General features: G+C 49.5%; 6 protein-coding genes across 6 annotated transcripts; all 6 read left to right on the forward strand.

Annotated features, from left to right (window-relative positions):
• Positions 1 to 3617: 3617 nt before the first annotated feature.
• NCU09777 (UPF0075 domain-containing protein) lies at positions 3618 to 5463 on the forward strand. The gene is made up of 3 exons (XM_953268.2): positions 3618 to 3910; positions 3994 to 5191; positions 5254 to 5463. Exons 1-3 carry the CDS (start codon positions 3750 to 3752, stop codon positions 5326 to 5328), a joined length of 1434 nt encoding a protein of 477 aa, XP_958361.2. The 5' UTR covers positions 3618 to 3749; the 3' UTR covers positions 5329 to 5463.
• A 202-nt stretch (positions 5464 to 5665) lies between these two features.
• On the forward strand, positions 5666 to 7523 carry NCU16599 (C6 zinc finger domain-containing protein; the record flags this gene model as incomplete). The annotated part of the gene is made up of 4 exons (XM_011395415.1): positions 5666 to 5795; positions 5852 to 6025; positions 6086 to 6645; positions 6708 to 7523. The coding sequence occupies 4 exons, from the start codon at positions 5666 to 5668 to the stop codon at positions 7521 to 7523; spliced, it is 1680 nt and encodes a 559-aa protein (XP_011393717.1).
• A 380-nt stretch (positions 7524 to 7903) lies between these two features.
• On the forward strand, positions 7904 to 8827 carry NCU09776 (hypothetical protein; the record flags this gene model as incomplete). The annotated part of the gene is made up of 1 exon (XM_953267.3): positions 7904 to 8827. One exon carries the CDS (start codon positions 7904 to 7906, stop codon positions 8825 to 8827), a length of 924 nt encoding a protein of 307 aa, XP_958360.3.
• Positions 8828 to 9923: 1096 nt separating this feature from the next.
• Positions 9924 to 10952, forward strand: NCU09775 (alpha-N-arabinofuranosidase; the record flags this gene model as incomplete). Its single annotated transcript, XM_953266.1, has 1 exon — positions 9924 to 10952. One exon carries the CDS (start codon positions 9924 to 9926, stop codon positions 10950 to 10952), a length of 1029 nt encoding a protein of 342 aa, XP_958359.1.
• A 906-nt stretch (positions 10953 to 11858) lies between these two features.
• On the forward strand, positions 11859 to 12767 carry NCU09774 (cellulase; the record flags this gene model as incomplete). Its single annotated transcript, XM_953265.1, has 1 exon — positions 11859 to 12767. The coding sequence occupies one exon, from the start codon at positions 11859 to 11861 to the stop codon at positions 12765 to 12767; it is 909 nt and encodes a 302-aa protein (XP_958358.1).
• A 547-nt stretch (positions 12768 to 13314) lies between these two features.
• On the forward strand, positions 13315 to 15882 carry NCU09773 (oligopeptide transporter; the record flags this gene model as incomplete). Its single annotated transcript, XM_953264.3, has 3 exons — positions 13315 to 13639; positions 13705 to 15111; positions 15179 to 15882. The coding sequence occupies exons 1-3, from the start codon at positions 13384 to 13386 to the stop codon at positions 15880 to 15882; spliced, it is 2367 nt and encodes a 788-aa protein (XP_958357.2). The 5' UTR covers positions 13315 to 13383.
• Between the last annotated feature and the right edge of the window lie 46 nt (positions 15883 to 15928).

Raw genomic sequence — 15928 nt, forward strand, 5'->3', positions numbered from 1 at the left:
ATTAATAAGGGTTAGCGTATTAATTATTTTAATAATATTTAAAAAGGTTACTAGCGAAGAATATATATTTATACTACTAGTATTAGGGGGAATAGGTACTTAAACAATAATATTAATAATAGTATTATTTACTTTAATTCGGGCTATAAACTATTTCTAATTCTTCTTCCGCAATTATAATAATACTCCTTCTTTAACTATAAATAACTAATTTTAATATATTAGAACCAGATAATTAGCAACTAACTAGTAATACCTATATAGGACCTATTAAACTTCGCAATTTATTATATTTAAATTAATAATCTATCCTCTATTATAAATATTATTACTAATATTAGTAGATTAATTAGGTTTAATCTCGATATAGCCGGTTTCTTTATTTAAGTGCAATTATACTACCTTAATAAGCAATTCGGCGGTTAGAAATTAAAGTCTTTCCTTATAGTAAAGTTGTAATTTATACGTAGTAAATTTAATTATTTAATATACTTTACGTATTAAACTTTCTTCCTAAAAGTTAAAAGCCGTTTAAGGGTTTGCTTAATTAATCTTTAATATTATTTAATTTAGCCTTTAAACCGGAATGAGTAGTAATAAAGTAGTAAAGAAAAGGGGATTCCGAGGAGTAAAAAGGGCAAGTGCTTAGTTTGAAAGGGTAAAAGTTGAATAATAGTTATAAAATCTAATAAATTATTATTAGACCTAATATATCTCCCCCCTCGATAAAAGGAAAGGACGTAAGGAATAATAAGGTCGGTTTGAAATTAAGTTGTAGGTACTATTTATTATATAAAGATGTACTTTATAAGTAATAATAATAGAGAATAATAATATAAGTAATTAGTTACTAGATAGAGTAATAGTACGTAATAATTAATAATAGTCTTATTAAAGGAAGCTGAAGATAAGAGCTGTCGCAAGCCTCAACCTGGAACCTCGTATACGACTTTACTAAATATAAGTAAAATAAATATAAGGTTGGTATAATATGAATTAATAATCCGTTAACCTTAATAGAGGTTGACGGGACGAGCACTCTTATATAGCAGACTACGTGCTCTAGCGAGCAGCTACTATAATAAGATAGAGCATCCAGGTATCTACTAAGAATGCCCTATAACAATATTGAAAGTAGGGAGGGAAGTACTAGTATAGTAGCGGGTATAGTAGGTATAGGGGAGGAAGGTATAGTTAGTATAGACCTTTAAAATCGTTCCTCTTTAGTATAACTTATAATAGACTATTTATAGTCTCTATATTAGTACTACTATTACTACTATTAATATTATTAACAATATTAATATTAATTAATAGACTATTACCTCCTCCTTTATATTTACTACTACTATTACTAATATTAAAGGCAACTACTACCTTATTACTTAGTATATTTCGTATTAACTTAAATAGCGGGTTAATTATTATAACCTTCCTTAACGATATAGTACGTACCTACTTACCTATATCTTTAATATTAAAATTATAATAAATTATATTCCTATTTATAACGTAGTATATCTAATACTTAATAGCCTTATTATAATTTTTATACTTATAACTAAAACTATACGCCTATACCTATATTAACTCCTAATATACAATACCGTATAGCTTTACCCCTATACGCTCCTCTCGCTACCAATCCTCCTCTAAATTCTTTTCGACTTTTATTAATATAATATTTATTATAATACGCTTAAATTTCTTAGTACCGGTTAGAATCCGTAACCTTCGTAACGATAGTATATTGATTATTTATAGGGTTAGGGTAATAAAAGGATTAACTAAATTATAAGAGGGGGTAGGAGTAGAGGGTATACTACTATAGGAGGATAGAGTAATTAGGATTTTACTAGCGGACGGGTTAATTAACCGAAATTTAAATAATATAGTAAAATAGTAGTACTAACTAATATAATAGAAGTACGACTTTATAACGCTTTTATATTTAATATTATTATACTCGTTATAAAAATCCTTCCTAGGAATAGTCTTATTATATATAATAACCTAAGCGTAGTAGTTATTATAAGTAGCGGTAATATATATAATATTATATAAAGAGACTAACTATTTTATTCCTATAGCTATATTATTATTAATAATATCTTCTATATAATTTCGCTATATATATAGGATTTTACTAAATAATATTATCCTAAACTACTATTTATAAAATTCGCTATTATTTTACTTAACTTTAACCTCTCTAAATAAATTACGTTCTTTAATAGTAGGTAATTTAATACGGCTAGTAGTAATATATAAATCGACTATATTAAATTGGACCTATATTAATTTAAAATATTTAGGACGCGGTAGTAATATAAAAATAATTAGTTTATAGGTAGTACGGGGCTAAGCCGGTAGTACTAAGGTAGTTAGTTTAATTAGGGAAGCTACTTCGCTATTGTTATTACTTAATAAATAAAATAAAATATTAAAAGCCTACTTCTTAAGAATAAAGCGGACGGAAAATTATTACTCAACCTCGTTATCGTCGCTAGAATCCTCTTTGCTACTAAAAATTTCAATAGGTATTGTAGGTTTAGGAGGGAATAATAGTAATTCTAAGACTAGAATTAATTCTAATTTTAGTATAATAACTTTCCCCTTTTTAACGGTAATTTTTTTAACAGCGGTTTTCTTAATAGTAATTTTAATAGGAGTAGCCTTCTTCTTAGGTAGAACAATTTTAAGGATAATTTTAATAAATTATTCGGTTTTATAATTCTTTTTTCTATGGTAGAAGGAGGCGTATTGTAGAGTTATTAAGTTAGGATCTTCCTAATTTTAATCTTCGTCGAAATAGACTACTAGCGCGCCGCTTTAAATATAGGATCGCTTTACGCCGGCGGGCTTTAAATTAAGGATTATCTTAGGAGGTATTATTGTAATAGATTTAATTAATTACTAGTATTGTAATTACTTTGTACGTTAAAATAGCTTTAAATTGATTTAGAAATTGTTGTGAAATAATGAATTTTAACGAAGTTGTACAATACAGAAGTGCGGTGTATATGTGTGTGTGCACGCACACACACCTCTTGCCAAGACTGCACAGGCGATTGAGTATGGGAATGAAAGAGAGCACTTGTACCCTTGTACCGGGGCTCATCCAGGACAAAAGAACATGGACGGTAGCCGAACCAGATCAGGTCAGCAGAACCATGACATCGCTGTAAACACTGAGACGGTATTGATATCTCTTGATACTTATTTGTTTTCATTTGTCATGATGGTCATTCACAGTCCCCAATAGGTGTTTACAACCCTTCTAAACTTGTGATTGTCTTGTCGATTTGCCGTTGAAATCGTGCTCTGAATTCCTCGTTTTTTCTCGTCCTGGGTGAGTCTGGCTGTCGGGATTATTACCAAAAGCGGGGGTTATTTACAGTGGCACCAGTGGCGCGTCAGCCCTGAAGATCGATGAATGGAGAAATGGGGTACCTAAATTGCGGGGTGGTATGCGGGGTAGCCCCGAAGTACCTATCTGGGCACATTGGATGGCAGAGACACGGCAATGGGGAAACCAACTACCTACTCCCCCACATTGTGCGCCCCGAAACAGCAGTCAACTACGAGCAGACCACGGCCAAGATGGGCAGTCGACCACGAGATATCACAACAAAGGCCGACATGGTCCCCGCCTCCAAACATCCCGGATATACCTTCAATAATCAAGTTCGAGCAGTCTAGATCGACATGTGCCGGAAAGGCAATCATCTCCGGGGCCAACCTTGGGAATGGGGGCTGGACACACATTGGTTGCCTCGTGGTTATTTATTCATGTGCCATCCCTTCCTCTCAGGTCTCTTTCATGTCCAGCAGCTGTCCTCAGTCCTCCTCCAAAGCAACAAATCGACACAATGCCTTCCGCAACAAACCTCTCGTGGGGTGCTCCTCTGTAAGAGAAACCATCTACCATATCTACCTCTCCTACACCGACCGACATCTGGAAACCGTTACTAACACCGTCATCCCCTTCAGCTCTCTCAAGGTCATCGGCCACAATGCCGGAACCTCCATGGACGGAGTCGACCTCGTCCACGTCCACTTCACCCAGGACTCGCCCACCTCCCCCCTCAACATGCAGCTTCTCCACTACGGGGAGTACCCAATGCCGCAAAAGGTCAAGAGGCGCGTCATGAAGCTCATCAAGGAAAACAAGACCACCCCCGAGGAAATGGCCATTGTCAACATCCAGCTCGGCGAGGTCATTGCCGACGCCGTCAACTCGTTCGCCCGGGACCAAGGCTTCGACCTGGCAAAGGACGTCGACCTGATTGGTGGTCAGGGCCAGACCATCTGGCATCTGCCTCTGCCCGAGCTCTTCGAGGGTGACCAGATGCGTGCCCACTTGGACATGGCCGAGATTGCCATCATTGCCGCAAACACCGGCGTCACTTCCTTGGGCAACTTCCGCGTCTCTGACATGGCACTCGGCCGCCAGGGCTGTCCTCTCTTTGCCGCTCTCGACTCGCTGCTGTTGAGCCACCCTACCCTCAACCGGGCCGTTCAGAACATTGGCGGTATTGCCAACTTCTCCATCCTGCCCAAGGGCAATGTGCAGGGTTGCTATGACTTCGACACGGGCCCAGGAAACGTCTTTATCGATGCCGCTGTCCGTTACTTCACCGACGGCGAGCAGGAGTACGACAAGAACGGTGCCATGGGCGCCAAGGGTAGGGTCGACCAAGCGATTGTGGACGAGATCCTGGCGGGACCTTACTTTGTCCACGACATTCCCAAGACCACTGGTCGAGAAACGTTTGGTGACCGTATGGCCGAGGACATTTGCGACAGGATGTTGGCCGATGGCGCCACTCCCGAGGACTGCGTGGCAACCATCACCCGCATCACGGCTCAGTCTCTTGCCGACGCTTACGAGCGCTGGGGCCCCGAAGGCGGTGTTGACGAGATCTACATGGGCGGCGGTGGCTCCTATAACCCCAACATTGTCAACTATCTCAAGCAGCGCCTGCCCAGTACCCGCATCACATATATCGACGAGACTGGTATCCCCGTCGGCGCCAAGGAGGCTCTGGGGTTCGCCCTTCTCACACACGAGTGCTTCGTTGGCAGGCCAATGATCGTGCCCACCAACACCGAGTCGGACAAGCCTGGTGTTGTTGGCCAGATTCAGCCGGGGAAGAACATGCACCGTATTAGACAAGCCGTTGCTCAGGTAAGCCTTTTGTCCTATTCACCTCCGCAGGTAAGAATGAAAGCTAACCCCCTGCTTGCCAGTTCTGGGGTGACTTTCCAGAGGAGGAAATTCGATGTACCACCCAGATGAACCTTTTGCCTAGCCTCTGCAACTGAACAGCGAGAGGGAGGTGGGACAAGGGACAATGAGAAGATACCATTCATTGCAAGGAGTACGGCGCTCACTGGTCGCGACTTATATCATGGTTTTTTGATAGATAAGGTGCAAAAAAGAAGAAAAGCTATTGGAACATGGAAGTGCACATAGACGTCCCTTGCAGTGCCAAGGCCTCCCGACCAACCGGGCTAGAACCTGGAATTGGTCCGGGTAATATCGTTAGCGTGGGCGGAGAAGCGGAGGAGAAACAAAGACGACATGGCTCGGCATTATCCCCGCGTGAACGCCTCAATTCGCCATCCAGACATACAACGAATGACCCAATTACTTGACGGCATGTCGAACCGTCGACTTAGGTCTCAAGAAACCATCTCTTCTCACCGCAAGGTAGCCATGCAATATGTGAACACCACCCATCTGGCCTTCTCCAAGCAGGTCCGGGGACCCAGCTCAAGAAGCAAGCTTGGTACGCCATCGTTCATGTTCACAGATATGGTGAACGCTGTGTTGACACGCCAGCAGCTTGCAAACAATGCCGCGACCGCCACGTTAGATGCGACCAGCAGCAGCCATGTGGCATATGTCGACGACGCAACATCCGGTGCTCCCACGGCGACGATATCCTCTTCACGGCCTTGCAATGGAAACCCGATAAAGAGACGGCATATGAACAGAGGCTTAGTCCGGTTCGAATCGGTAAGGCTATGTATACTTTTGGTTATGGGAAAGTAATCACTGACTCTTGACTGAGAATAGCGGGCTTCGTCGATGAGACACTCCAAGTGTCCCAGCTCTACCATGTCCTACCTCACGATGTTACTCATGACAATCTGGTTGTCTCCAAGACAAATAATAAGGGCTACATCTTCTCGCCGGCTTCACACACGGAAGTGGCCGCTCCCATCACCAATGAAAAGGATGCTTTCTACTTGGCAAGGTACACCGACATCATCGGGCCCAGATTCGACATGTTCGACAGCACATCTCGATACTTCTCTCTCGCCCTTCCACGCATGGCTCTCAGTAACCGCCTCGTGCTTCTCTCCTGCCTCGCATGTGCCGCCAGGCAGTACTCGCTCGTCACCGACCGCGGTCATCACGACGCGCTGGTGTACTACAACGAAGCTCTCAAGACATTGTATGAGCGCCTCAACGATAGTGGGCACGAGGAAGCCACGTTTGCCAGCTGTTTGCTCATTGCTCACTGCGAGATGGTGGAAAGTAAAGCGAGTGACTGGAACTTGCACCTCAAGGGGACCGGGGAGCTGGTTATGATGCACCACTGGAACGGCCGAAGCGGAGGACTGGCGCAGGCGGTATGTTTTCCATATCTTTCCAAAGACGGCCAACTTCATGCTGACTATTTCCCCCCTGAAAGGGCTTTTGGATTTACTACCGCATGATTATCCTCGCTTCCCTCGCATCCGGCATGTCGGCAGCAGTAAATCTAGGCCAGTTACTACCCTTGGGCTACTTTCCTAATCCCACCGGGGAATGGACCCTCGACGCCTGGCAAAGCAAAGTCGTTCATCTTCTCGGAACCACGCACCGGTTCTGGGCCCGCATACGCAACCATCACCATCACCATCATCATCACCAAGACGACACGGACACTGCGCTCGACAAACTCACAGCCGAGTGGACCAGTCTCGGCGATCAACTCCTGCGACATCAATCCCAAGCACCAGCCATGTGCCACGCGTTGAGCGTCATTCCAGCAGCAAATGACAACGACGACGATATTAGCCCCTTCGAATCCGTTCGTTACGTCAATGGTCCCGTGTCGGCCGCTTGGCAGATGTTGCATACTGCTTATTTGGTCCATACTCTCTCGCAGCCGACTCCGCGAGCAGCTCGGTTGACGCTCCTTTCCTCGTCCGAGGTAGCGAACAAGGCACTGTCGTATGCCCGGATGATTGTGGCCAACTCGATTGCGAATCGGTGTACGATTGCATGGGCGAATGCTGTTCAACTACTGACCATGGCCGGGCAGTGTCTTGTGGACGTAAAGGAGCGGCAAGCTTGTTTTAGGGCGCTGGAAAATATCCAGCATCATACCGGGTGGAATACGCGAGTGAATATGGAGACTTTGTCTGCCATATGGAGACGAGCGACGATAGATGGCGGAGGGGTCAGCGATTTGGGAAGGTTGTTATACATTACATGGATGGGTGATGAGGTAGTTGTTTCCTAGATGCCGGACACCGTGGTTCCAGCATTATCACCACTCTCTGTGTTGTGGGCGGAATTCTGGGTGGCTTCGTCATGCTGCTACCATGGAGGTAAGAGAGGCTTTTCCGAAGACACCATCTGAATGCTTGACCATGGGTGCCGACTGCCGGTAGTTCCGACACAGCTCGGAAGTTAGCAGCCATCACTTCTGCACCGTCATCCATAAGGTAGCTATCACGGACTCATGATCCTAGTGCTTACTGCATGACACTGACAATCGACCAGACTCCGCGTTATATCCTATCTCCCCAGTTTCTCATAAGTTCTGCCACGATCCCCTTCAGCAAACACTTCACCTTGCAAGTTTCTCGATCATCACTTCAAAGCACTACATTAGTAAACATGCCGAACCCAAAACCATCAGCCCAACAACTCCCCACTGTCCCTTCCGAAATCACCCCCGAATGGCTCAGTTCCAGGCTCGGGCACAAAATCAAGTCAATCAAGCACACCTGCTCCATCTGGGGAACAGGCAGCAAGCTCTTCTACACCATCACCTACGAAGACGACACCCATACGGCAGCGAGACCCACGCACATCTGCATCAAAGGCGTCTTCGACCCTACCATGCTCGCCTCCCAACCATGGACACTCTCCCTCGCCCAGCGCGAAGCCGATTTCTTCTCCCTTCTCGCCCCAGACCTCCTCCTCGCAGACAAAAACACACTCATCAACTTCCCTCAGACCTGGTGGGCAGGCACCGACAACTCCCAAGGCATCTCCATCATGACCGACCTTACCTCCTCGGGTTGCACCTTCCCTCCCGACCTTGCATCCTACCCACTTAGTACCGTCCTAGAGGGTATCGACCAACTCGCCGCCCTGCACGCGCGATATTGGGGCCAAAGCGAAGCAACCCACCCATGGATAAGCAATACCTACGACGCCGCACTGAAATTTCTCTGCTCACCTTCCACTTTCGACAAAGCAGTCCGGGATCGAGACCGCTTTAAACTCCCTGCTTATCTTCAAGACGGTAAATGTTTCAACTTGGCTTTAGACAGATACTTCTCCACTCGCAATCCTAAGTTTCGAACTCTACTCCACGGCGACACGCACATAGGCAACGTCTTCTTTTCCTTCTCTTCTTTCCCCTCTCCCCCTATGTCTGCCTCTCTCTCTCCCTCTCCCTCTCTGTCCCCCGAGCGGCAAGGCAAAATAGGTTTCCTCGACTGGTCAGCCCTCCACTTCGGCTCCTGTTTCCACGACGACGTTGTCTACTTCCTCACTTCTACATTAACTGTGCAAGACAGACGGAAACATTAGTGGGAGATACTGGATCATTATCTTGAGACGCTGCATCAACGGGGAGGGCCGAAGTATGATCGACGGAAAGATGAGGAGGTTATAAAAGAGTATAGGAGGTCGTTCATGACGGGTGCGATTTGGTTGGTTTGTCCTTTTGATTTGCAGAGTAAGGAGCGGGTGGGGGAGTTGTGTGAGAGGGCGGTTGCGGCGTTTGGGGATCATGGGGTTTTGGAGGTGGTTCTTGGGGAGGTTCCGCAGGAGAAGGATAGGGAGGGTTCTTGTTTGGTGTTGTAAGGGAAGGGGTGGAGAGGAGGGGATGAGGGTATTGGTGATGAGAAGAAGGTGGAGGGGTTGTTAGGATAATGAGCTACGTAGAGGTATTTTATGTTCGTTGATGATGATGCAGGTATCAGATGGAGTGTTGGATGGTGGAAATCTCTGGATTTAGCTTGGTTAGGTGGAAGAGGGGTTCACGGATATAACATGAATGTTGCGTCGTGTTGAGGAAGCGATGCAATGCGATGCCCGGAGGGTGACGAGCCGATTGGTGGAACGAGACCTCTAACAGGAACAGTGGGATTCCGTTGAGGCCGTACAAGACTTTGCTTTCATGTCTTATTTCCAGCACCAGGAGGAGAATATTGTAAGCGAACGAGCACTTGCTACATAATGAGGCGATAGCCGCGCCATTGGGAGACGGAGTCATGGATCAAGAGCAAGATCGACACCCGGGATACAACAATGCAGAGTAAATCGTGTATTATCACTGGCACGGTTATACGGACTTGCACGTGGACGTTCCATGCTCCCCACATCACGTCCCATTATAACACGACCTACGACTAAATATTATGTACCGACTACTACCTTGACCAGTCGAAAAGACAACTTATTCCACCATTCGTAGCTTGGCGCTTCTAGCTCAAGGGGCGGCGGAGGGATTTGCTAGCTTTCACTACGTCATCTAATAGCAGACGAAGGGGAAGGGATACTTGTAAATCATGGGTGTTAAAATAGAGTTGTGTGCCGCTTCAGTCATGGTGTATCACAGATAACTCTAGGCAAACTCGACCCTGTTCAGACTGTTGTACAAGCACCTTAATCGACAAGAAACATGTCGCCGTCCACCCTCAGACAAAGCACATGCGCACTACTCGCTCTGAGCCTCGTTACTACGGCCACAGCCGGGCCCTGCGACCTTTACGACGCAGCCGGATATCCTTGTGTAGCCGCACACAGCACCACTCGAGCCCTGTATAGTGCCTACAGCGGTCCGCTCTACCAAGTACAACGCACCGACGGTACCACCACCGACATCGCACCTCTCTCCGCCGGCGGCGTCGCCAATGCTTCCACGCAGGACTCTTTTTGCGCCGGGACGACATGCGTCATCTCCATCATCTACGACCAGTCCCCCCGCGGCAACCACCTCACCCGAGCACCGCCCGGAAGCGCCGGTAGCGGTCCGGCTCCGGGAGGATACGACAACCTTGCTGATGCGACTGCTGCGCCGGTGTACTTGAACGGCCATAAGGTGTACGGCGTCAAGGTCGCGCCCGGTACCGGATATCGCAATAACGATGCTAAGGGCACCGCCACGGGTAATGCGGCCGAGGGCATGTACGCCGTCTTGGACGGGACGCACTACAATGGCGGATGCTGCTTCGACTATGGCAACGCCGAGACCAACAGTGTCGACACGGGTGCGGGCCACATGGAGGCTATTTACTTTGGAAACTGCAATGTCTGGGGAACGGGACAGGGAAGTGGGCCGTGGATCATGGGTGATTTGGAAAATGGCTTGTTTTCTGGCCAGAACGCAAAGTACAACGGTGGCGACCCGGCGATTAACTACCGCTTTGTCACGGCGGTGATCAAGGGAGACTCGTCGAATCTGTGGGCGATCCGCGGTGGTAATGCTGCATCGGGATCGCTGTCGACGTACTATAGCGGCCCGCGCCCGTCTGGGTACTACCCGATGAAGAAGGAGGGTGCTATTATCCTCGGTATTGGTGGCGATAACAGTCATGGGGCCCAGGGTACCTTTTATGAGGGGGTTATGACTACTGGCTATCCATCCGATGCGGTCGAAGACAAGGTTCAGGCCGATGTCGTGGCTGCCGGATACGCCACCTCGTCGTGATCGGAGTGCACCGTGGTACAACCATCGTTTGGTCGGAGAAATGTGGCTCGAACAGTTGCTGGGGCTAGGGCGAACTTCTCCGCGAGTGACAGCTTGGGTAGCTCTCGTTATGTAAGGTGGGAGGTAGCGAGCGGATAAATGCAAAATGTGCTCCCTCCATCTGTCTCCATGTTCGCGTCTGTCATCATCGTGTGTTAGCTGTATTCGGATGTGTTCCGCTATGTCCATGTGAGACGAAAAATATGTAATAGCGACCAAGGTTCGATGTGAATAATGAAACAAGGTTGTACATATTGCGGGTGTCTTGGACAGCTAGAAAGAACTCAACGGCGGTGATAGTCGATTTGATTTGCATGCCCTGCAAGTGTGATATAACTTCTCCATTCCATGATGGTACGCGTCCCGTATGTTACACCCATCGTGAGTCGCGTGGGGAGATTAGCAGGAAGCCAGCGGCGCCTGGCAACTGGTATCTGCCAGACTACCAAGATCTGGACCAGTGTCGTCGGTGGCGGGCCTCCTTCCCATGTCTTGACCGAGCCGAAGTTCCAGTGCCGTTCTGGTACCGGAGATGCTTCTAGTGCTCTGCGATGATCTTATGCGATGGCCGAGGGCGATTACAGGTTTCCAAGGCCAGCAATGCTCCGTTTCATCACTTCCGTCGTTGATTGGGTCAAATCGCTTGGCGGAACAATAAAATCGTCGGACTATAGTCGCCGTGGTTCCCTTTCTGATCGGAAAATGTATGGTACACTCGGATGACAATGGTCCGTCGAGGGGAAAAGCTTGGCCGACGGCAGATCCAAGGATATGAAGACAAGACTTATAAACCAACGACATCCGGGTCGATGAGTGTTGAGGTATTCTCGTGACGCAGCAGTTGCGACACCGCTCACAATTGCAAACATGTATCTCTTCGGCTCTCTTCTCCTCGGGCTTGCTTGCCTGACTGAAGCCCTCAGTACTACGATCCCGAGCCCACATGCTAGAGCCACCAGTCGTAGTCCGGGATGTGGTTCGGCGCCAACCATCACTTCAGGCGTCAAGTCCCTCACCGTCAACGGCAAACAACGACAGTTCACCATACGGGTGCCTCAGAACTACCAGAAAGACACCACATACAAGGTGATCATAGGCCTGCACTGGGTCGGCGGCACGATGGACCAGGTGGCCGGTGGCGGCACTACCGGAGAGCCGTGGGCCTACTACGGCATGCAAAAGATGGCCAACGAGAGCGCCATTCTTGTCGCACCGCAGGGTCTGAACAACGGGTGGGCCAATGCGGGCGGCGAGGATATCCAGTTCATCGACGCCATCAACAAGTATATCGACTCGGGGCTCTGCGTCGACCAGGTCCAGCGCTTCTCCATGGGCTTCTCGTACGGCGGCGCCATGACGTACGCCATCGCGTGCGCACGGGCAAAGGACTTTCGGGCCGTGGTTGTCATTGCGGGCGGCCAGCTGTCGGGCTGTAGCGGGGGCAACGACCCGGTTGCCTACTTTGGCATCCACGGCATCAGCGACGGAACGCTCAATGTGGCGGGCGGGCGCAGCATGCGGGACCGGTTTGTCAGGAATAACGGCTGCGCGTCCATGGCGGGGGCGCCAGAGCCGCGGGCCGGTAGCAGGACGCACATAACGACAGCGGCGACGGGGTGTAAGGCGGGATATCCGGTGGTGTGGGCAGCGCACGACGGTGGGCACGGGCCGGCGCCGGCTGATGCTCCGGTGCCGTCGTCAGATGACGGGCTTAGGACGTGGATGCCGGCGGCGGTGTGGGCATTCTATACGCAGCCTCAGCTTGCGATGTTTTGAGGAGAGAGTTCAGTCAGTAGATTGAGGAAGACGTCGGGAAGCAATTGAGGGGGGGGTTTGCCTCTGATGGTTGAAGACAGTTTGCGAAGAGTTTGCAAGACCCCCCCTTTCCCCCCTCTCGCAGTACGGTTGCCGGGCCGCCAACATGACCCAATTCCAGTAAAATACGAAGAGATAAGGTAGAGGTATAACCAATATCATTAGATCACGTATCTATCTATCATGTTGTCGAGACAGCGCGTGGAGTGATACACACGGCAAATGTTGTCCGCTATCGGGGCACCACAGGCACACCAACGGCCCAACGGCATCCTTTATCAGTGCACTAAGAGGTACCTGACTGCCTTTCTTGGCAGGTCTCCCCGTAGACAAGGTATTCCCGCGATAGGGCCAGTAGCTGGAAGGCGTAACCATGCCACCTGCCTAATACGGAAATGCAGGACGCAGCTCACTGGTCGCGACTTCTCTCGATGCAGTGGGTATATGAGGGCCGGCCCGTCATTAGCATCTTGGCTGCTGCTTGGCATACCTACTTACCTGAGCCCTCTGTACCTTCCCTTCCTCTTTCCCTCCCTTCCTTCCATCAAGTACCTAACAAAGCTGTTGGTTGAGTGCCATGGACGACGGCGACAACATGGCTCACAACAACAGCGAAATCGACGACAAGACATCATCATGGCCACCTGAAAAGGTCGCCGCCGACTTCCATGGTATCGACGAGAAGCACCCCGACGGTCAGGGCAGCGTCGATCCCGAGTCGCTGGAGGGAGAGACCGGCCCGCTGGAGACGGCCGAGGATATCGTCACCCACGTCATTGCCGTCGACGATGACCCGTCCTTGAGCCCATGGACCTTTCGCATGTTCTTTGTCGGTGAGTACCTAACCATCAATCATATCAGTGCTTCTCGGTGAAAAAATGCTAATGGAATAATACAGGTGTGGGCCTTTCAGTCTTCGGCGGTGTCTTGCAGGAAATCATGTACTTCAAGCCCCAGGTCGTTTATGTGTCCGTCATGTTCTTGACCGTCCTCGCCCAGGCTTTGGGTACAGCGCTGTCTCAGCTTATCCCGAGAAAAGGTGCCATCGGCCGCTTCCTCAACCCGTTTCCCTGGAACCGCAAGGAGCACACGGCTGCCGTCCTCATGGCCTCGGCGGCTTCGGTATCGGCCCTTTCCACCGAAGCCCTGTCGGTGCAGGAGCTGTGGTACGGCGGCTACCCCAGTACCGCAGCCGGCGTCTTCATCACCCTGTCCTCTCAGCTCATCGGCTACGGTGCCGCTGGCATGATGCGCTCTGTTCTGCTGTACCCGACCAAGATGTTGTACCCTGCCAACCTGCCCATCACCACCGTCATGGAGACCCTGCACAAGCCCAAGGCCGAGACGGCCAAGCGCTTCAAGGTCTTTTGGATCATCTTCGTCGCCATCTTCTGCTGGGAGTGGTTCCCCGAGTACATCTTCCCCATCCTGTCCGCCGTGTCCATCTTCTGCTTAGCCGACCAGAACAATGCCGTCTTCACCAACCTCTTTGGCGGTTCGCAGGGTAACGAGGGCATGGGCTTTCTCAACATCTGTTTCGATTGGAACTACATCGCCGGCTTCGGCTCCCCGCTGTGGATGCCCCTGCAGACTCTCACCAACAGCTTCATCGGCTACCTCGGCGGCATCATCCTGTCCATGGGTCTCTACTACAGCAACATCTGGCGAGGCATGGACTTCCCCTTCATGTCCCAGCTTCTGTACGACGGCAGCTCTAACTCGACCAACTACGTGGTCTATAACGAGACCCTCATCATGAACTCGGACTTCACCATTGACACTGACGCCGTCGATAAGGTTGGCGTCCCGTACCTGACTGCCACGTACGTCAACTACCTCATCACCACCAACGCCAGTCTCACCGCCACCCTGATCCACATGCTCCTTTGGAACTACGACGACGTCAGCAAGGCCTGGAGCTGGATCACTCTCGACAAGCTCAAGTCGCTGCTTAAGCCATCCACGTACTTCTTCTGGAAGTCCACCGGGGCCCGGACTGAAGTCGAGAAGGAGGCGATTCGCCAGGACCCAACCATCGACCCCCATTACCGTCTAATGGTCGACTACGACGAGGTGCCCAGCAGCTGGTACTTTGTCGTCTTTGTTATCAGCATTATCGTCGGTATCGTCTGCCTCTACGTCATGAAGTCGACTTTGCCGTGGTGGGGATTCATCATCGGCACCCTCCTCCTGATCGTGCTCATCATCTTCTTCGGTGCCCAGTCCGCCATCACGGGCTTTACCGTCAACATGCAGCCAGTCATGCAAATGCTAGCGGGCTACATGTTTCCCGGCAAGCCATTAGGTACGTACCTCAACTTCAATCCCACCTCCAAAACCAATCTCAGTACTAATCTCCTTCTGTCCCATAGCAAACATGTACTTCACAACCTACACCTACAACGGTCTTTCCCAAGGCATCCTCCTCCTTCGCGACCTCAAACTCGCCCAGCAAAACAAACTCTCCCCCCGCGCCACCTTCACCACGCAAATGGTCGGGTGCGTCATCGGCGCCCTTCTCAACTACGTAATGATGATCAGCATCGTCAAGAACCAGGCTCCCCTCCTCAAGTCCGCCGAGGGAAGCAACGTCTGGTCCGGCGCCCAAGTCCAGCAATTCAACACGCTCGCCATCGCCTGGGCCATCGCCCCCAAAATGTTCTCCATCGGCGCCCGCTACCAGTGGGTCACGGCCGCCTACCTCGTTGGCTTCCTTGCCCCTTTGCCCTTTTATATCATGCACCGCTTCGTCTTCCCCCGCCAGCGCATCTGGTCGTATCTCAACACGTCCATCATCCTGTGGTACCTAGGCGAACTGTTTGTCGGTCTTAATGCGTCGATTACAAGTTATTATATCTTGGGTGCCTTTGGACAGTTTTACCTCCGTCGGTATAGGCCGCAGTGGTTCGTCAAGTGGAATTACTTGGTTTCGGCTGCGCTGGATGGTGGGACCCAGGTCATGATTTTCATTGCGACGTTTGCTGTCTTTGGTGGGTCGGGCAAGGCGGTGCCGTTTCCCGAGTGGGCGGGGAATCATCCGAATAACTTGGATTATTGCAAGTATAACTCTAGTTAGAGGAGGTGGTGGGGAAAATGCCTGGTGTCTCCGGTGTAGGTGAAGG

Source organism: Neurospora crassa, linkage group II (genome assembly GCF_000182925.2).
Source record: "Neurospora crassa OR74A linkage group II, whole genome shotgun sequence".
NCBI classification, from domain to species: domain Eukaryota; kingdom Fungi; phylum Ascomycota; class Sordariomycetes; order Sordariales; family Sordariaceae; genus Neurospora; species Neurospora crassa.

Bases quoted from the DNA above. Each gene is read 5' to 3' on its own strand.
- NCU09777 (XM_953268.2), top strand. From the start codon at position 3,750: ATGGGGGCTGGACACACATTGGTTGCCTCGTGGTTATTTATTCATGTG. The intron at 3,911-3,993 runs GTAAGAGAAACC...CATCCCCTTCAG, and splicing joins CTCTCGTGGGGTGCTCCTCT to CTCTCTCAAGGTCATCGGCC. The intron at 5,192-5,253 runs GTAAGCCTTTTG...CCTGCTTGCCAG, and splicing joins TTAGACAAGCCGTTGCTCAG to TTCTGGGGTGACTTTCCAGA.